This window comes from Lipophrys pholis, assembly GCF_963383615.2.
Source record: "Lipophrys pholis genome assembly, chromosome: 17".
In the NCBI taxonomy this organism is placed as follows: domain Eukaryota; kingdom Metazoa; phylum Chordata; class Actinopteri; order Blenniiformes; family Blenniidae; genus Lipophrys; species Lipophrys pholis.
In genome coordinates this window covers 14,577,314-14,594,920 of record NC_137643.1, presented here as the reverse complement: position 1 = coordinate 14,594,920, position 17,607 = coordinate 14,577,314, and the positions used below count along the sequence as shown (strand labels likewise).

The window sequence follows — 17,607 nt, the reverse complement described above, 5'->3', positions numbered from 1 at the left end:
CCGTACGAAAAAAAAGGTAGAAATCTTTATGCACCTTTGTGCCCTTGCAAACCACCACTAAGTGACATGAATTCTCTCTTTAAATCGAACTGTTTTCACATTTCTTGAGCTGCAGTTCAAGCAAAACAAATTATATGGGAGACATAACAATGCAACTGAGTTATTTGATCACATAACAATTTCTACTACAGCTTTAATCTACATTATCGTGTCCATGCCATCTAATAGGGCAATATCAATCCCTTTAAACAGTTAATGAGATTGACTGTAGTAGGAGAAGGCTGTAAGCTGTGAGTACATCCTGCAATCGTTAGCTTCGCAGTAGAATACAAAAGGAGACCAAGTGTTCTCAGCTGGTACCAATCATCTGATGCCACTCCAGCAAAGGCGTTTACATCCTCACAATGAACGCAAATTCACATGATGCATCCTCTCCTCATCACCTGCAAATCTGTCCATTGCATCATTCTGAAAAATGCATTATTCTGTGTATTAAACCCAATGCATTGTGCAGGTCTGAGCTCTGCAAGCGCCGCAATAAAAAAAAAAAGAAAGAATAAAAATATTAAAAATGAATCAATCCACTCACCGCTGAGAACAAGGAGCGGGCGAAGATAAGGTGTGGGGTCGGAAGTTGTCAAATGGATGTTTGTTGCTGTCGTTTCAGTAAGAAGATCATCGTTTGGGTTGGTATTTGGTCGCTGGTGTGCAGACGGTGCGGGGCTGTGCGGGACGGGCTCTGTGCGCTCTGCGCTCTGCGCTGCTGGTCACACGGCATCCAAGGCGCGGTGAGAGCGAGACGCGCTGCTGAGGAGGGAGGGAGGAGGGAGGGAGGAGGAGGGAGGAGGACAAGCAGGCCTGATCACTGTCAAACAGCGACTACATGTGGCTGTATGAGAGTTCGGGGGGGGGGGGGGGGGCTGATGAGCGTGATTATTCACTTTGCGCATGTTCTACAATTCTACATGTTTTTTTCTAATTTTCTTTTTACATGTTCGAAATAAAGATAACAATCAATCAATCAATCAATCAATTGAACACAAGTATGAAGCGAGTATGTTTTGTTTCTATTAAAACTGTCAGAAGGGTCAAACAGCCGTGACATTAGATGGGTCGAGGCGTCATAAACTCTGATTAGTAGAGGTCCCCAGACACCAGGCACCAACATGGGGGCTGTTTTCGATAAAAGCTAAAGAAAGACAGGAAATGGTAGGTAGAGTTTTGCTCACACCTGCTGCCTTGGTGTTTTTTTTAGCAACTCAAAATAAAAACCTCCCGAGTGCAACAAAAACTCTAATCCCCCGTCTTTGGCTCTGTCTCACCAAATTCCACTAAACTCACAAATAAATAACTGAACACAAACGTGCAAATTCCATGTTGTTGTTTTTTTTTATGGGGAGACAATAATCAGAAACACTCGCCTGTACAATTTTAAAGACGTCCTCTATAGATGATATGTACAGCGCTGTAGCTCCATAAATGCAGTGATGACTGTTACCAAGTAACACTCGAGCAGTCATTAGTGAGAGAGGCCAATGTGTGTGTGGAACCCCGCGCCAGACGTTCTCCAAGTGTGAGACGATGTGTTGTGTTACGGCTACTGCTGTTCTGTAAACAGTTATTCATGGGTGGAAAAATACAGTTCTTATTCTCTGCATAATTTTGCCTCTTGCAAGGTTACCTGGGCTGGTTTTGATCCACATCTCATAGGCTTGACAAGCCAGGCTCTCCTGCTTTTGTGGTAATATATATTTGAATATCAGATTTGTTTTCCCCCTCAAAATTAAAGTGTTAACCCTCCAAATACCTCACCCCTCCCTCATGGGGCATTGTGTTGCAAAGGCCAACAAGAAAGCAAACAACAAGTATCTATCTGAAAGAAATTCTAAACTATACTTATATAACTAACATGTAAAATACCTAACATACTGCAGAATAATTCAAATGTTAAGATTCCCCACTAAAAGAGTTGCGTACTGATGATGTACATTTATGCGCGCTATAAATATGCATAAAAGATCTCATAGAAAAAAATCTGTTAATAAGACATGTTAAAATTGGCAAAACCCTTCAATCAGCATGTCTGCATGTTAACAGATGCAGAAATAATCCTCACATCACTGTGGGAAAGTAATGTATTGGAGTACTTGTGTTTGATGTTTCTTTTTTTTCTGTTTGAAATAATATTCAAGTAATTCTGTCTGAATTTTGTAACCAAATCCTTTGGGCACTTTGACTTGATGATGTTTTTCAATAACAGTATGTACTTGGATGGATGGATGGATGGATGGATGGATGGATGGATGGATGGATGGATGGCTGCACAGTCATACTTCTAACTGTGCCATTAAAAAAAAATACATAAATGTACAGTCAGTCTAAAAATAAGACTGCTCCACCACCTCATCTGACAGAGCGGGCGCTGTACTCACTCAGGTGAGCTCTTAGTGTGTTAGAAGAACAGTGATCCAAATATGAACCCGCAAAACATCTGCAGCACAGAAAATAGGTTTGCCGGTGAAATATGTGCTACTCTGTCACCCGTGCTGCAAGCCACTGAAATAAGCATAAATCAGCCGTCCGATCAATGCCCTGTTTCCCATAGGCAAGCTGCTGTGGCACAACACAATCAATTCCACGGCCAGGGTACATCATAGCAATTACTAAGCGTTGTTCTCTGCTGAAACAGTACCGAGGGTGGACCGGAATCAGACCCCCACCACCCCTACCACCCCCACCCCATATAACATTAACACCGGCTCTGAATCCGAATCAGCTCATTGGCATTCTGCATAGAGGCAGCCCAGGAGGTGGTGGGAGCATCTGTTGCTGTCATCAGCTGATGTAGTGACCACAGTGGCTGTGTAACGGCAATAAACACAGCCTGCATGTATGTGTGATTAAATAAAGATAAATAAATAAACACAACAGGTCCAGAGGGAGTCATAATTCAAAGAATTGATCCAAACAAGAGCGGCAACATGCATGTAAAGCTACAGTAAGCGATGTAAATGGGGCATAAACCTCCCCCAGGTTAAATATATTAGAGCAACTTTCGCAGTGTATGTCTGGTCAGCGTTACTGGAGCGAGGTCGCTGTCTATTGAATTACAAGACAAACCATGCGGTTGGGTTTGTCGTCATAGCCACAGTTTGTGGGCGAAAGGAGGAGCAGCGGGGCAGTACATGGACAGGTGTAGTGTGGTTTGCCATCTCCTGAAAGCAGGTCACACTGGAGAGTCTCAAAATGAGTTCATTCTGAGCATTCAAACAAATATATTCTCTTCTCGTTGAAACCCCCCCCCCCCCCCCCAAAAAACAGATAAACCAAGGATTATGCATCTAGAGATGAATCCCTCACCTGGATCGTTGCTCTGATACACTCCACAGTCATTAGTATATTACAGAAATAAAAGTGGACTGACGATTTAATACTGCAGCAGTTACAAAATAAAATCTGCTAATTTGCTTAAGGGAGAAACAAGGCATCACAATTGCCCATATTTCTCACTCAGATGTGTTTATTGGCCACCGGTTGGCAATTTGAACAATCTCCACTGAAAATGAGGGTGCAAGTGCCATTTCACTAGACCGCCTCCTTCTCCATCCTTCGTTAATCTGTTGAATTATTTATGTATTATCTGGTAGCAGAAGTGGGTGGGAGGTTAGTGCTGACACAACCGAGTGGCCGCGGGGAGAAAATTATTATGTGGCCCTCTGTTGCATTGCAGTTAATGTTCTGCCACCATTTATAGATATGCATAAAATTCTATTAGTTATACCCGCAATGCCTTTCTGTTTTTTCTTCACCTGGAAGATACGGATACGCACACAGACTCACACCGACACAAACCCCGTGAAGAACTCGCTTGCGCCTCTCACCGACATCACAAAGTCCCTGTCAGCTGAAAATATGCTCAAGTCAGCAAAGCGGGAGCCCCCATTGGCAGCAGAGAGGCTTATTGCTGTCTCTGTCACTGTATTGCTCCCGTTGTGATCTCAGCAGGTGCTCAGTACCTAATAAATACATGCTGAATGGAGTGCTCGCTCATTGTTATCAGTGCCGCGCTGCACTTTGCTTTAGAGGGGACTATTAGGGTGAAGACGCCTCATTAGAATCCGTAGCCGGATGCGATGATACATGTCTTGTTTTGCATTAATCGCCGTGTTTCTCACTATTCTGGAAGCCTTTCTCGGTTGTGAATTATTATCTTGCAACACAGGCTATGTAGTGGTTAGCACTCTCACAGCACACTGAGACTATCTCTGTTTTGAATCCAGTCCAGGGAACTTTTTGGGGCACATTTCTTTCTCGTAGCTGAATTGTGTTCATTTTGTCATTCTAAAGATGTACAGTATATTATCGACTCTTATGTAACAACAGGTAGATGCAGGAAAGATGTTTCCTAGAACATACAGTTCTCTCTGTTCATGCAAAGGTCTTCTTCAGTTAATTTGGTTTCCAAAACAATGCAAATGAGCTAATTGGCGACTGTAAATCCCCTCAGACGCTTGACTCAATGGTGACTTGTCAATCTGCTTCGCTCCCAGCTGGGACTGGCTTCATGCTCCTGAACCCCATAAAACAGCATGGAAGATGGATGGATGAATTATATCTTGTCTTGATAATAAATCAAGGAAGACTCTTAGAAAGTACCATTTCATCAGTGTTATAAGTTTATTACCTGCTCCACTGCACAACATTGAATTCATAAACGTGTAGGGTAGTGGGCTCGACTACATGACGTTGCTCCACTGAATCCTATTTGAGAACCACGGTGACATACTTCAATGTACAAGAGTTCTCACTTTAGTATAATTCAGAGCCTGCACACTTACTTTGTTCAAAAAAACCTAATTATTACATCTCCCCTTAGATATACATCTGCACCACAAGTTAAGAATGTATGCCCTTCTGTTAGTATGAACTGGAAAAGGGTACAAATCAAAGCTACCATTTAATGATAAATACACAGACGACTTTAAATGTATGTTGTGCATTGTACAGTGCAGCATAAAGTAGATTTTATTTTTTAAAATACACATAAAATAATAGTTTACCAAAAGCAGTAGGCCAATGAAACTACTGGGTTTTAGGAGCTTTTTTTCCAGAGTGTTATACCAGGAGCATGTTGGCGGGTGGAGGCTTCAGGGGAACCTGACCGAGGGAGAATCTCTTAGCCTTGAACTGACTCAGTTCTTCCTCGTTCAGCTTGTCCGCTGGTGAAAACAGACTGTCTGATGCTGCCCCGGCAGACCAAGCTCCTGGTGCAGGTGCCGGTGCAGCTGTGCCGCCGCCAAACCCTCCGCTCGGCTGTCCAAAACCACCGCTGCTTCCCGGTGCGGCGGGAGCCTGAGCCCCGAAGCCGCTTCCAAATCCTCCGCCGGTGTTTGTTGCGGGGGCGAAGCTGAACCCAGAAGCGGATCCAAACGCCGAAGCAGCTGCGGGTTTGTTGGTGGTTGGAGCGGCGAAGGAAAACCCTGAAGCTGAAGGTGCAGCGGAGGAAGCAGAGGAGCCGCCGAATCCGGAGGGCGGCTGCGTGGGAGCGGCCGTGGCGTTCCCAAAACCTGGTGCAGCTGCAGAACCAAATCCAGAGTTTGAAGATGCAAAGCTGAAAGAGCTCGCCTGGGGAGCCGCTGGGGCTCCGAAGCCTGCAAGGCCAAACAGACACAGAATGAACACCGGAGAGATGATGATGATGATGATGATGACCTTATTACCGTATTTTCACGACCAAAAGGCGCACCGTACTAAAAGGCGCAGTCTCAGTTATGTGTGCCATTACTGCATTTAACACACACATAAGGCGCACCTGCTCATAGGGCGCGGGTTCCATGCCCACACTTCCCCCTTTAACGTTCTCATGGTGTCCGCATTACAACAACACACGCACACAAGCATACAAGTGTGCGTATTTAAAAATAGAGCGGGAGCAAAACTGAGTTTGGTTGTGCTTTATTTAAGTATTGATTACAAAGTACTAACATTTTTTTTACCTGTAATCGTCATCAATCAAACCCATCGAACTCCTCATCCTCTGTTTCTGAATTGAACAGCTGCGCTAAATCTCCATCAAACATACCAGGTTCATTTTCTTCACTGTCAGAGTCACTTTCCGTGCCGTGCGGCTCCTTGGAAATGATGCCGGCTTTTGCGAAAGCTCGAACAACAGTGCCAGCAGACACGCTAGCCCAAGCATCTACAATCCATTTGCAAATTGTGGCATAACTCGCCCGGCGCTGCCTTCCACTCTTAGTGAAACTGTGGTCTCCATCGGTCATCCATCGCTCCCACGCCGCTCGCAGCCTTACTTTGAACGGCCGGTTCACACCGATGTCCAGCGGAAATGTTCAATTTTCATTTCTTCTGCTAGCGTTACTGCTTTTAGTCGAATGGTGACCGTCGAAACGCTTCTCCCACTCGTTCTTTGTGCGATGATCCACTGCTCGAGTCTTTCCTCCAACTCGGGCCACCTCGCCTTATGTCCGCGGAAACTCAGCTGCGTCTTCTTCACCTGTCGGAGCTCGTTTTCCAGCTTCCTCCACTTGCGAACCATCGATTCATTAATCTTAAATTCTCTCGCGGCTGCTCGATTTCCATGTTCCTCCGCGTAGCTGATTGCCTTCAGTTTAAACTGTGCTTCATAAGCGTGTCTCTTCGCCATTTTCAGGGTTGTTAAAACAACGATGTTCTGCATAACGCACATACCCGTTCATTTATATACAATCCACGCCCACACTTCCCCCTTTAACGTTCTCATGGTGTTCACTACTACGTCCGCTTTACAACAACAACACACACATAGGGCGCACTGCACCATAGGGCGCGCCGCACATTTTGAAGAAAATCTAAGACTTTTATGTGCGCCTTATAGTCGTGAAAATACGGTACATGATCTAACAATCACTTGATCATTTCAATCAAAACTAAAGCGCTACATGATGTTAAAGGATCCTTCCAAGTATCTACACCTGATGGGAGGATTATTTTCACATTTTTACCAGAAGTTAATAATAATACTCAAACTTCACCTTTGCTTCCAAAGCTGGACGTTGAAGATCCAAAGCCAGTTGCTGAGGCAGAACCAAAGCCACTTGAGGCTGGCGGCGGTGCTGCACTGTTTAATTCTGCAAGCTGCACACAAGAGAATATGGTGAACCACAGCGGCTGAAAAGTAAAAGTAGGTTGCTCTGTCTGTGAGCGTTTCTTACCAACGCTGCACGAGTACTTGGATTCATCGTCTTCAGCTCTTGGACGCGGCTTGACCACTGGCTATACAACTGATTGACACCGTTGACCTAGTCACAGCAAAAAGGAGATGTTAGACTAAAATTAGGATAAAAAAAACAAAAAAACAACTGCGTTTCTATTCTTTACTTCTGAACCATCGGACACAATGACGCGTAATCCACAATGAGATCAGACAACTTTTAAGAACCAAGAAATAAACACCGCTGATAGGATTTTACAGCTAAATTACACACTTACATAGGACTGAAGATCCCCAGAATCTCTGGTGGTGTAATACTCCAACCTCAGCTCCTCTGGGGACAGATCACTAAATCCTGTGGACAAATAAAATCAACCTTACAGTGTGACATATCATTTCACATAGCATGTGCTGGTGGAAGTAAATATAGTGATATGTGTACAAACCTGACAGAGCATTCTTCAGGTTAGAGTAACAGGAGAAGCCCCATTGTCCCGACTTCTGCCAGCTGTCCATGTCCAACTGAATGAGCTCCCTGGAGAACACACAAGCTTAGTGTTAATGACAGGGAAACTGTCCGAATATATATATATATATATATATATATATATATATATATATATATATATATACATTCAAAAAAGCAAGGATACTCACAGTTTTTTGTCATCATCTTCAGTACTAACAGATCTTCCTCCTCCCCCTCCTCCTCCTCCTCCTGCACCCCTTCCTCCCCTGTCAAAGGTGCCGGGGGCATTAAATGACGAATATCTGTTCTGAGAAGAAAAACTGAATTCGGAGCTCCTCACATCGTCTCTTCTCCCTCCTCCTCCTCCTCCTCCTCCTCCCCCTCCTCCCCCTCCCCCTCCTCCGCCCCAGTCGTTACTTCCATGGGAGGAAAACGATGAAGGCTGGATGTAACCTCCTTTCTGCTGTGAGGGATTCACCCACACTCTGTTCCTGAATCCTGCAAAAACAAAAAAGTACAGTGACAATGACAAATTATTGGAAAGGAGTGATATAGAAAATAGATGCATATTGTTTTGTTCCACCTACATACAACTGTTCTCACACTTTGGTATTTATAATATTCATTTAGATATTTTGTTTCCTTTTATTGCTTTGCCATGGCACCAGTGTTTCCTCCATCTTTGTTGTATTACTGTTTGCTTTTTATACTTTGTGTGCTGTATTTTGTATGAAAAGTACCAACAAAGATTGATTTTATAGGCAAAAGTGCATTTTCTTTTTTTTTTCTTTTTAAACTCCTTCATTTGTTTCATTTAATCATCCATATCTGTAGTTTGGACTCAACACAGACATATTTTCAGACCTCCAGGTATCACTAGTTATAAATCTGACTCGTAAAAATCCCAAATACAGAAGCTGAAGATCGAATTTTACAGCCATGAATATCACTATCGAGATGTGAAAAAACGCCTCAAGACGTTTCGGTAGAGCAAAACTAAAATTTATAAGATGCACACTGAGGCCGTTACAGCCGCCGAAACGGTAAAAAGGAATGTTGGCTGAGAGGATTTCGACAAAGGTGGAAGTAACCTAGACACTCAGCACTGCTGCTCATCCCACAAATGCACGTTTGAGGAAAATAAACAGACGTTTATTCAAGATGCAGCACTGAAGTAACAACATGCCCAGAAACACTGACAGTTTAGTGGCCACTCAAATAGAAACCAAAGGTTTACTTCGACTGCTTGATAAATATCTTACACGTTATATTCGCTGTAAAAAAATAAAAAATAGGCATTTAAAAACGGTTCAGACAAAGTTTTAATATTACGAACCTCCATCTCTGGGTTGTTGCTGGCCGGCCGAGCGACTGTAGCTGTCGTTGTAGCCTCCTCCTCCACCACCTCCACCACCTCCTCCACCTCCACCTCCTCCACCTCCTCTGTTTCCTCCTCTCGGGTGCTCATTCCAGCATTTCTCTCCGTACCGACACCGGCCCTGGAGGAAGAAGTTGCACACTGGCATTTCCAAACGTTCACGGCGGCGCAAAAACCTTCACTTGTTCTCTCTCCGGGCTTCTGTTGTCAACACGCACTGGGTCCCACCATGTTTTCAACAACTGACGCAGGAAGCTACGTCATCACGCAGCGAGCCTGCCTACAGCGACCTCAAGTGGCCGTTCACGTGAATCAAGTTTATTCGTTTGTTTAAAAAAAAAAAAAAAGTAAAGTATTTACGTATATAACATTTTGTTAATTCTTGATATTTTGGGGGGTGGGGGGCACGCCTGTGTACATTTTGATTGATTGATTGATTGATTGATTGATTGATTGATTGATTGATTGATTGATTGATTGATTGATTGATTGATTGATTGAAACGAAGAAGGAAATCTAAAAAAAAACTTACAAAAATAAATCCAGAGCTAAAATGCAATAAAACAAGGTAATTATGAAAGGCATACAATCGAGACAAAGTTAATGAATTAAGTAAATTCCATTGTTTATTGGAAAGCCTGATTTAAAAGATGTGTGTGTATATCAGCAGTCCTCAGGTGTTCAAGAAGTTTATTTATGACTTTCATTCACTTATAATCAGGCCACATTGACTTTGGTGGTATCTGCGTGAATATCACATAATTATTAAGTACTGCTGTCATTTTATTTTTCCCACGCAGACAGATGTAGTAAAGTGTTTTGGAGCGATGAATAACTCATGGTCGGTGCACATGTAGAAAATATCTAATTCAGTGTGACTGAAAGACCTGTGTACGTGTGTGGGGTGGAGGTATGAACATGAGTTATGTCAAACATTCTGCTCAGGTGACGTGCAAAGATAGAAGTTGCTCATGACAAATACTCACACCAATCTTGAACAGTTGTGATTCACTTTTATGTGACTGTACATTTGCTTCAACATATTTAGATTCACTTGGTCAAAAAAAAATCTCTGGCAGTTCTTTGCTGTCACTGTGTTTTTGACACTACCGCCGGGTTAAATTTTTTACTTGTGGTTGAGTGTAATTCATACAAAGTAATGTAGTTCACTGCTAAAATCACAAGTCTTGACTTGAGGATGAGTAAAGTTTAATTTAACATTCAACATTCTTTTTTTTTTCACATTGGTGGATCTAATTCTGCTTTATCTTTATAGTGATCTGTTTTTCTGAGAAAGACTTGATTGTTAGTACTTTATACTGGTAAACTAAGTAGAACACTTATTGAAAACGGAATACAATTCGCTTGCCATGAGACCAAACAAACAGCACTTTCAAAAACTTTCCACCAAACCTGAAGTACTCGGTTCAGCTCTGAAGGAGGACTAAAGCGGGACAACCTCCCTCAGGCACCATCACACCCTTCATTCAGTTTACTCCCAGAATAATCGCTCTGACAACTTCTCCTCATCATCCACTGCCCGCTAACACGAGACGACACTGTCATCCAAAAATACAAGTTTATTGTTTCCAAGAACGACGATTAAAAATTGCCCATCCCGAGGACACACTGTTCATGCAGTACATAAAAAAAAAAAAAAAAAAGCTTTGTGTTTCTTGCATGATATAAATGCTAAACGACACTGAGACAAACATGCAGAGTGTTCAAAAAAAATGCATCAATCCATCTTAAAAAGTATAAAGTTTGTTTTTTTAAACAACAAATTATCAAGTGGCATTGAAGCCATGGTAAGAGCAGCTCCACATACCATTATAGATCAAATACATCAATTCATGTTATAATGTTTTCAAATACGAAACACTCGCATCACAGGGGACGCTAAAGAATAATCTGTGTGATCAGGAGCAGCTTCATTTCCCCAGATCTTGACAGGAACAGTCTTGTGCTTCAGCTTCCGCGTGACGTGTGTAGATACGTAAACATTCAAGGTACTGTGACCTATTGGCATGCATTCGTTGACATGTAAACATTTCCTAAGCCCCAGCAATCAGAACTGCTTTCACTGCTTAAACATAATCATCAATCTCCCCTACATTCATAGTATTGACCAATAAACAAATCAATAAAGAAACAAACCTCACTGGAGGTACAGGAAGTGCCTGGTCAAATATGGGGCTTTTAAAATAATAAAATAATAATATTACAAAAGCAACACAACAATAAACATGTCCCCCCCCCCCTAAGTATGAAATATATATTTCTTTTTCAAATATAGAAATATTAAGTGCTTTCTATATATATATTTTGAAAATATATGTATGAAAATAGCAAAATAGCAAGGCAGTGTTCTTTACTGTATTGTTTTTTTGTTTTTTTAAGAAATAATACAAAGATTTACTTCAATAACGTGTAGTAAGCTTACTCAACAGACATTAGCAGTGAATAGAGAAATGATGAGAATGCAATCATTTAAGTGAAGTATAATGCAGATGTAGCACACTGCGACTACTCCGGCCCGCTGCACAGCACCGTCAGTCCCCGTATGCTGAGGCAGAGGACCAGGGGAAGGACTCCAGCCTGGCTCTCCTTCTCCGCAAGCAGGCAGCCGCCGTCTCTCGTCAGGGTGACCTTTGCCGAGCCCAACAGCCGCTCGGCCAGCTGGAAGCGCTGGTCGTCCTGCAGCAGGGCGGGGAGAGTGTCCGCGGACAGAGGCTTGCTGCTCTCCTTTAACCTGCACATCTGTGGGGACAGCGGGTACAGATGTAAACAAAGGCGATTTGTCACAAAGTTTTTAGTTGGACTGGGTTTGATGATCCCAGATGTTATCAGAAGACTGGACAAAACACATGAAATACTTGAAAGTTTCGAATCCGTGTAAGCCGGGCTGCTCATTAGGTTTGAAGGAGAATGCTACTAAGTCACGAGTCACACGTGAACGATAAGTTTGGTTGATTTCAAACTCCCTGAGGAATCTTAGATTGAAGGATTTTGCTGCTAACTGCTATGGATCCATCATCAATCCAAAGAAGGTATCATACTTTCATTCTCCATATAAACCTGAACTAGTTGAAACGTTTTCCACTGTGTTCGTTTTTCCTACAAGTCAATAGGAGCACTGACCAGCATGTCTGAAGCCTTCAAGTCTTCGCGGCTGCTCCTGCTCAGGAGGTTCAGCGTTTCATCCGGTAGCTCTACGAAAAAGTGAAAACACAGAGAGTGAAGTGGGAGAAAACACACATCTCCAGTGCTGTAATGAGAGTGTCTGCAGGTTCCTCTCACCTTCCATCGCACTGACCAACAGGTAGGCTGCGTTTAGCTGAGCCGAGGCGCCACAATGGCCGTTTCCAGAGTCGGGTTGGTCCAAAATGGCTCCCAATGACTCCTCCTGACCGTCTGAGGGCTTGCCATTCTCAGATGCGAGTGTTTCACCGTTACACAACTCCTCCAGCTAACAGAAAGACAAATAAACAGTCCACGGCTGTCCAGATGTTCCAGTTCAACAACAGCCAAACAACGTGAGGCAGCCTTTCATGACGAAGGCCAAGTGGGATTAACAAACACACCTATCCGGAGAAAGTGAGGTCAGTTTTGGGGTTTGTCATATGATGAGCTGGCTGATTTGGCATTTTCAGTGCTAAAAATCTCCATAAGATTTTTGAAAAATCTGAATCAGTCTAAACTTTAAACATTAAAAGTGCTCAATAAAGTTTGAGTGATTGATTGAAAGTTCAGATAATTGTCATTACGGTTCTTGTGTTTTTCTTCTTTTTTTTTTTTTACACTTTTTTTTGTTGCAGATACTGAATGTAAATGCATTCTGGAACAAGCGTGTCTCATTTCCTGTTTTTGCATTAAGCCCCCAGATGAGTGAGTGATGTCAGTGTGTCACTCACCACAAACTGCAGAGATGTCAGAGCAGGTCGGTCCCTCAGAGTCTCTTGTAGCTTCTCAAAAAAGACTCGCCGAGTCGACCCGGGGAGTTCTGCCAGAGGAGAGAGGTCCATCTCTTCAGATCCTGCAAGAAACCACAAGGGCAGCGTCGCCATGTCGATTTCACAACACAGCCATACAGATGCAAGAATCCAATGAACCCACACAGAGAGTTTCTTTTGAAATAAAGGAGAACCATTATCATTTCAGTCAGGCTCCTGCTGTGTTTCACTTCCATGTGAGTTCCCATTTATGAATAGCTCAACCCTGTCAATAAGTACGCACATACCATTCAGAAGTGCACTCAAAGGAAGTTCCTGAATGCCGCCATCGACCGCATTCAGGTCGAGGTCGGAGGACCACGACAGCGAGTCCGACTCGAAGCCTCCGGTCATGTTGGCCCGCAGACAGACGGCTGAAACGACACACATCAGTCTTGAATGGACGAGTGAACACGACCAGAGGAGCATTTCTTAAGTTGTGCTCATTAACAGGTGTGAGGTTTTCAACCTCATTTAATTGTGTCGTCAGTGAACGGCAAGCAATTCAGTTCATCCATACCAAAAACTGCACTCAAAGCACATTCTAATCACGCAAATAAAAGTTACAACATAGTAAATGAAGCTATTTCTTATTGATGACGTGACCATTTACAGTTACTTAAAGTTTTTTTGTTTTTTTTATTTCTTTAAAATTAACCATCATGAGATAATAATTACAGAAAACATAACTCATTAGAAAATAGTTTTTGCAGGACATTAGTACCATGTGGTGTACAGGATTAGAGAGCAAGATTACGAAAGCTTCTTGGAAACATCCATCCAGAGTCTGATCCGATTTAGAGATTTTCTTTCATAGGAAGTTATGAACTATTATAACTTCCTGGACTTTCCAGAAGACCTTGTCATACGTAAAAGGAATTTATTAGTGCTCACTGATCATGATGAAAAATGTGAGAAAATATATTTTTCAAAATCCCTTCAGGGGTTCAAGAGTGAAAACACTCAATAATCTGAATTGTAGAAGTGCCCAGAAGCAATTTATGACAAAAGAAAAAAAAGGAATACGAGTATAATTACATTCAAAAGTCCCATGAATACAATTTAACAGAAGTCATTTGATCATTTGTACTTTGTTACTTTTGACATGACTGAGAGGAAGTCTGTGGACCGTTAGAAAATAATGAACTTATGGGTATTTGTTTAGCTTTATATATCTGCTCCACTTCCATATTCCAAATGATTGTACTACCTCTCCATCTGGCAATAATAGTTTTTATCAGAATCTGATAAAAAAAATAAAATAAAAATTTTGAATAACAATAATTCCCTTAAGCTCCACTTGTTCCTGTAAATGCTTTAACCAGTAAAGAGAAAGAAATATTGAAAGTACCAAATCAAGCAATCACCTCTCTTACTTCATGCTCTCATCACTTCATGACTGTAAAAGGATGAGAAACCTGCTTGCACTGTACAATCCCTCTCAAAAGTAGGAAGAGTCAACGAGAACATGTTGAAATATTGGAAGTGAAAACCCAGCAGGAAACACGATGAAGGATCTCAGCAGAGCGGCGTGTTTGAGATTTAGTGGCCGGTCGAAGACAAAACATAGCGGGGAGAGACATTGTCGTGGTCAAAGCTTGTTCCCCGTCCACAACTAAGACACAAGCACACTCACCATAGCGTCCATCTTTTTTAATCTCCAGGTCCATAATGCTGTACGCAATAACTGTACCAGAGGGGATCTCCACGGAGACGTCACTGTCCACTTCTCTGTTGCTTTTGTCCTTCACACACACCTGAGTAGAACACACACACACACACACACACACACACACACACACACACACACACACACACACACACACACACACACACACACACGCGCGCACACAACCAGTGTTCCTACTGAGTAATTACACACGTACAGATCATAAATATCACACAGAATCAAAAACTGATTGTAGCATCAGAAATCACATCAAAACACTTGTTAGAAAGTAACTCTCAGTGATTTTTGTTTTTAAAGTCGTAGAGACCCTTATCTCGCGCACACGCACCTCGAAAGAGTTTGACAGCAATCCCAGCAATCCCAGCCCTCCCAGCAACCCCTGAAAGATGCACTGCTCCTTGTTGGTCTGTTTGATGGAGCAGGGGGTGGTGGTGAGGATCCGCTCCTTCACCACCGCCAACACTTCTGCCCGTTTCTCCAGCTGCTGCACCAGCACGTGCTCCATGTCCACTAACCTGAGGCAAAGACAAGGTCATGTGAGTGATTTGAACCAGAACGTCATGGTGATGCATGATGGAGGGGTTCGGTGTAGTATTTTATATGGACCCCCGGGAGAATGGATACAAAAATGTGCTTGGAATAAAAGCTCTGTGGTTAAGATGTATTAACATTTCAGTGCAACTATTAGGAGAGGGGGGGTCCATTTCTAATCTTACACCGGCAACACAAACTGATCTCAAGTGTGAAACTACATTTGTTGGGTTTTCATTAGAATCATCATTCGGTCTCCCTCTGCAGACTGGCTGCATTAAGCATGATGAAGAAAAACTGTCAGACACCTTTTTCGGGAGTCACACAAAAGCTTCTTTACATCCAGTTCCTGCTTTTTCAACTGGCCGAAGCACGACTCCAGGTGGGAAGTGCCGCTTCCCTCTAGCGTCACGTTGACGGGGCCAGCTACAGCATCCAACGACCCAGAGAGTTGGTTTCCATAAGTCCCCGTGTAGGTCAGGAAGTCCGTCTCAGACACTCCTGTCAGAAGAGATCATCAGTAATGGTTATAGTAAGAGCTTATCGTTGTTTTCAGACAGAGTTGGTTTTGTGCACAGCAACATACCAGGTCTGAGCACCTCGTCACCCAGCAGCAAGTCGCTGAGGGTGAAATCAGTTGGTTGGTACTTGGGTTTCTGCCAGAACCAGACGCGGTTGCGTTTGACGACGAGCGCCATGGGAACCAGTTTGTGTGAGTCGTTCACTCGAGATACGTGGATGAGGCTTCCTTCAGGGTCAATCTGATGGACGAAGTTGGCAGTGGCCTTGGAAAACATGGCTTCGGCAGACGAGGGCAGCAGACCACTGGCACACACTGGGGGCGAAAGGGAGAGTCCCACGTGCTTTGGTTTTATTGGAAAAATACCTAAGGGTACTTCTCAGTAGGTATTCCCCCCAATTTCCCCAGTATTGATAAAGTTTGTCTCAGAAGTACAAATACTGCCGAGCACAGCATGTGTTTGTGTTGTGTCGCAGCTCAACAAGTCTCTCATGTGGTATAAAGGAAGTCCCCAGCTTGTCATATTCGTGTGACTACCGAAACACATGCATTCAAACACACACACTCACACACACACACACACACACACACACACACTCACACACGTCACTGATTCTCCAGGCTCAGCTTTCATAGCATGAATATTTAAAGTAATTAGGCGTGAGGAGGATTGGTATTGTGAAGGTTCAACAGAGCTGGATATAACTAGAGGTGAAAGGCGGAGGAATGTTAAGAGGAAATACAGCAGCTCATTGGCTGGAGGACAGTCAAATGTGGGAAACAGAAAACACAGCTAATGGACCACCCATCCCTTTCTGAACAGCAACACTGACAGGACATTGTTGCAGTGTGTTGAGTAATTTCTCCTCTATTATTAAATAGTTTGAAATGTCACTGAGGACCTTAAGGCTGACCCCGAACTCAAATTCCAAAAGCTCAAATACACTTACTCTAAATATTTAATGTCACTAGTGTTTAATGTGATGTGTTAAGTTAACAATGGACAAAAACACCTGAGATATTTCAGCCAAAACTAAAGGTACATATACTCAAAACGGCATGCAATAGGAACGCTAACCATAATCCAATATTACTGATTCATAAAAGTAATGTAACTACATAAACTTAAAATAAATACATAAATGACAAAAGACATATCTGCTTTGGAAAACTTTCCCCAATATAATCCTCTGCGAGAGATAATCCAAGTGGCTGTTCTGCACGACATTCCAGTCGCGTAAATGGAACTACACGAGCTCTTAGACACGCGCGTCGGGCGCGTGCGCATTTCCCGGCAGTCCACTTATTTCCAGGACCACCGGCCTGCGCAAGCTGCCCAGACCGCCTGCGCACTAAGATCAGATTCAGACCTCCAGGACTCATGACTCCGATTATCAACACTATGTGGTCACACATTCACAACCCCCCCCCCCCCCCCCCCCCGCGCCAAAAAATAACGATAACGACGACAAAATGATGACAATACTGACCACTGACCACAGCGGGACACATGATCATCACTTTCAGCTATGAAGCTTTGGCTCACCTCGGTTTTAGCGTTAGAGGGAAACTTCAGGTCGACTTTACTTTGAAGGAGCGAGTCCAGCTGTCGGGGCAGGATGATGCTTCTGCGTCAAAAGGCGAAATCCAGACAGCGCAGATAGAAAGAGTTCTCGGTGCCGCGCGCAGAGTGGAGGGAAGGAGAACGTATTAAAGATGGTAGCTGCGGTTTCCTGTCGGAGCTATATGGTTGGTTGGTTGGAGAAGGAGTGACTGTAACCTTACCCACTTCACAGCACAAGATGAAGTCTTCCTCC

The 17,607-nt window shown here is 43.2% G+C and overlaps 3 protein-coding genes across 3 annotated transcripts in view; all 3 read right to left on the bottom strand.

Annotated features, from left to right (window-relative positions):
• The window catches only part of rims3 (regulating synaptic membrane exocytosis 3), a 30,093-nt gene extending 29,313 nt beyond the window's left edge, over nt 1-780 (bottom strand). Inside the window, exon 1 of the mRNA XM_080485590.1 lies at nt 590-780. The gene's annotated coding sequence lies outside the window, so the exon portion shown is untranslated. The remainder of the gene's footprint in view (nt 1-589) is intronic.
• Nucleotides 781-4,654: 3,874 nt separating this feature from the next.
• nup42 (nucleoporin 42) lies at nt 4,655-9,326 on the bottom strand. The gene is made up of 7 exons (XM_080484270.1): nt 9,016-9,326; nt 7,868-8,177; nt 7,657-7,745; nt 7,489-7,565; nt 7,212-7,298; nt 7,032-7,134; nt 4,655-5,651 (listed from the first exon to the last, which is right to left on the bottom strand). The coding sequence occupies exons 1-7, from the start codon at nt 9,203-9,205 to the stop codon at nt 5,116-5,118; spliced, it is 1,392 nt and encodes a 463-aa protein (XP_080340396.1). The 5' UTR covers nt 9,206-9,326; the 3' UTR covers nt 4,655-5,115.
• A 1,296-nt stretch (nt 9,327-10,622) lies between these two features.
• LOC308122499 (gasdermin-E-like) lies at nt 10,623-17,607 on the bottom strand. The gene is made up of 10 exons (XM_080484325.1): nt 17,337-17,607; nt 15,857-16,105; nt 15,579-15,771; nt 15,068-15,254; nt 14,686-14,806; nt 13,298-13,423; nt 12,972-13,093; nt 12,358-12,526; nt 12,199-12,269; nt 10,623-11,817 (listed from the first exon to the last, which is right to left on the bottom strand). Exons 2-10 carry the CDS (start codon nt 16,065-16,067, stop codon nt 11,584-11,586), a joined length of 1,434 nt encoding a protein of 477 aa, XP_080340451.1. The 5' UTR covers nt 16,068-16,105; nt 17,337-17,607; the 3' UTR covers nt 10,623-11,583.

What these genes read in the sequence shown, in the direction of transcription:
- nup42 (XM_080484270.1), bottom strand. Translation starts at nt 9,205, where the DNA reads ATGCCAGTGTGCAACTTCTTCCTCCAGGGCCGGTGTCGGTACGGAGAG. An exon ending in CCTGAAGAATGCTCTGTCAG is followed by an intron (nt 7,566 to 7,656) that starts GTTTGTACACAT and finishes ATTTGTCCACAG; the next exon opens with GATTTAGTGATCTGTCCCCA. An exon ending in GTCCAGCTTTGGAAGCAAAG is followed by an intron (nt 5,652 to 7,031) that starts GTGAAGTTTGAG and finishes TTGGCCTTGCAG; the next exon opens with GCTTCGGAGCCCCAGCGGCT.
- LOC308122499 (XM_080484325.1), bottom strand. Translation starts at nt 16,067, where the DNA reads ATGTTTTCCAAGGCCACTGCCAACTTCGTCCATCAGATTGACCCTGAA. An exon ending in TGCTGTCAAACTCTTTCGAG is followed by an intron (nt 14,807 to 15,067) that starts GTGCGTGTGCGC and finishes TGTTCTACTCAG; the next exon opens with GTGTGTGTGAAGGACAAAAG. An exon ending in TTTGAGTGCACTTCTGAATG is followed by an intron (nt 13,094 to 13,297) that starts GTATGTGCGTAC and finishes GGTTTCTTGCAG; the next exon opens with GATCTGAAGAGATGGACCTC.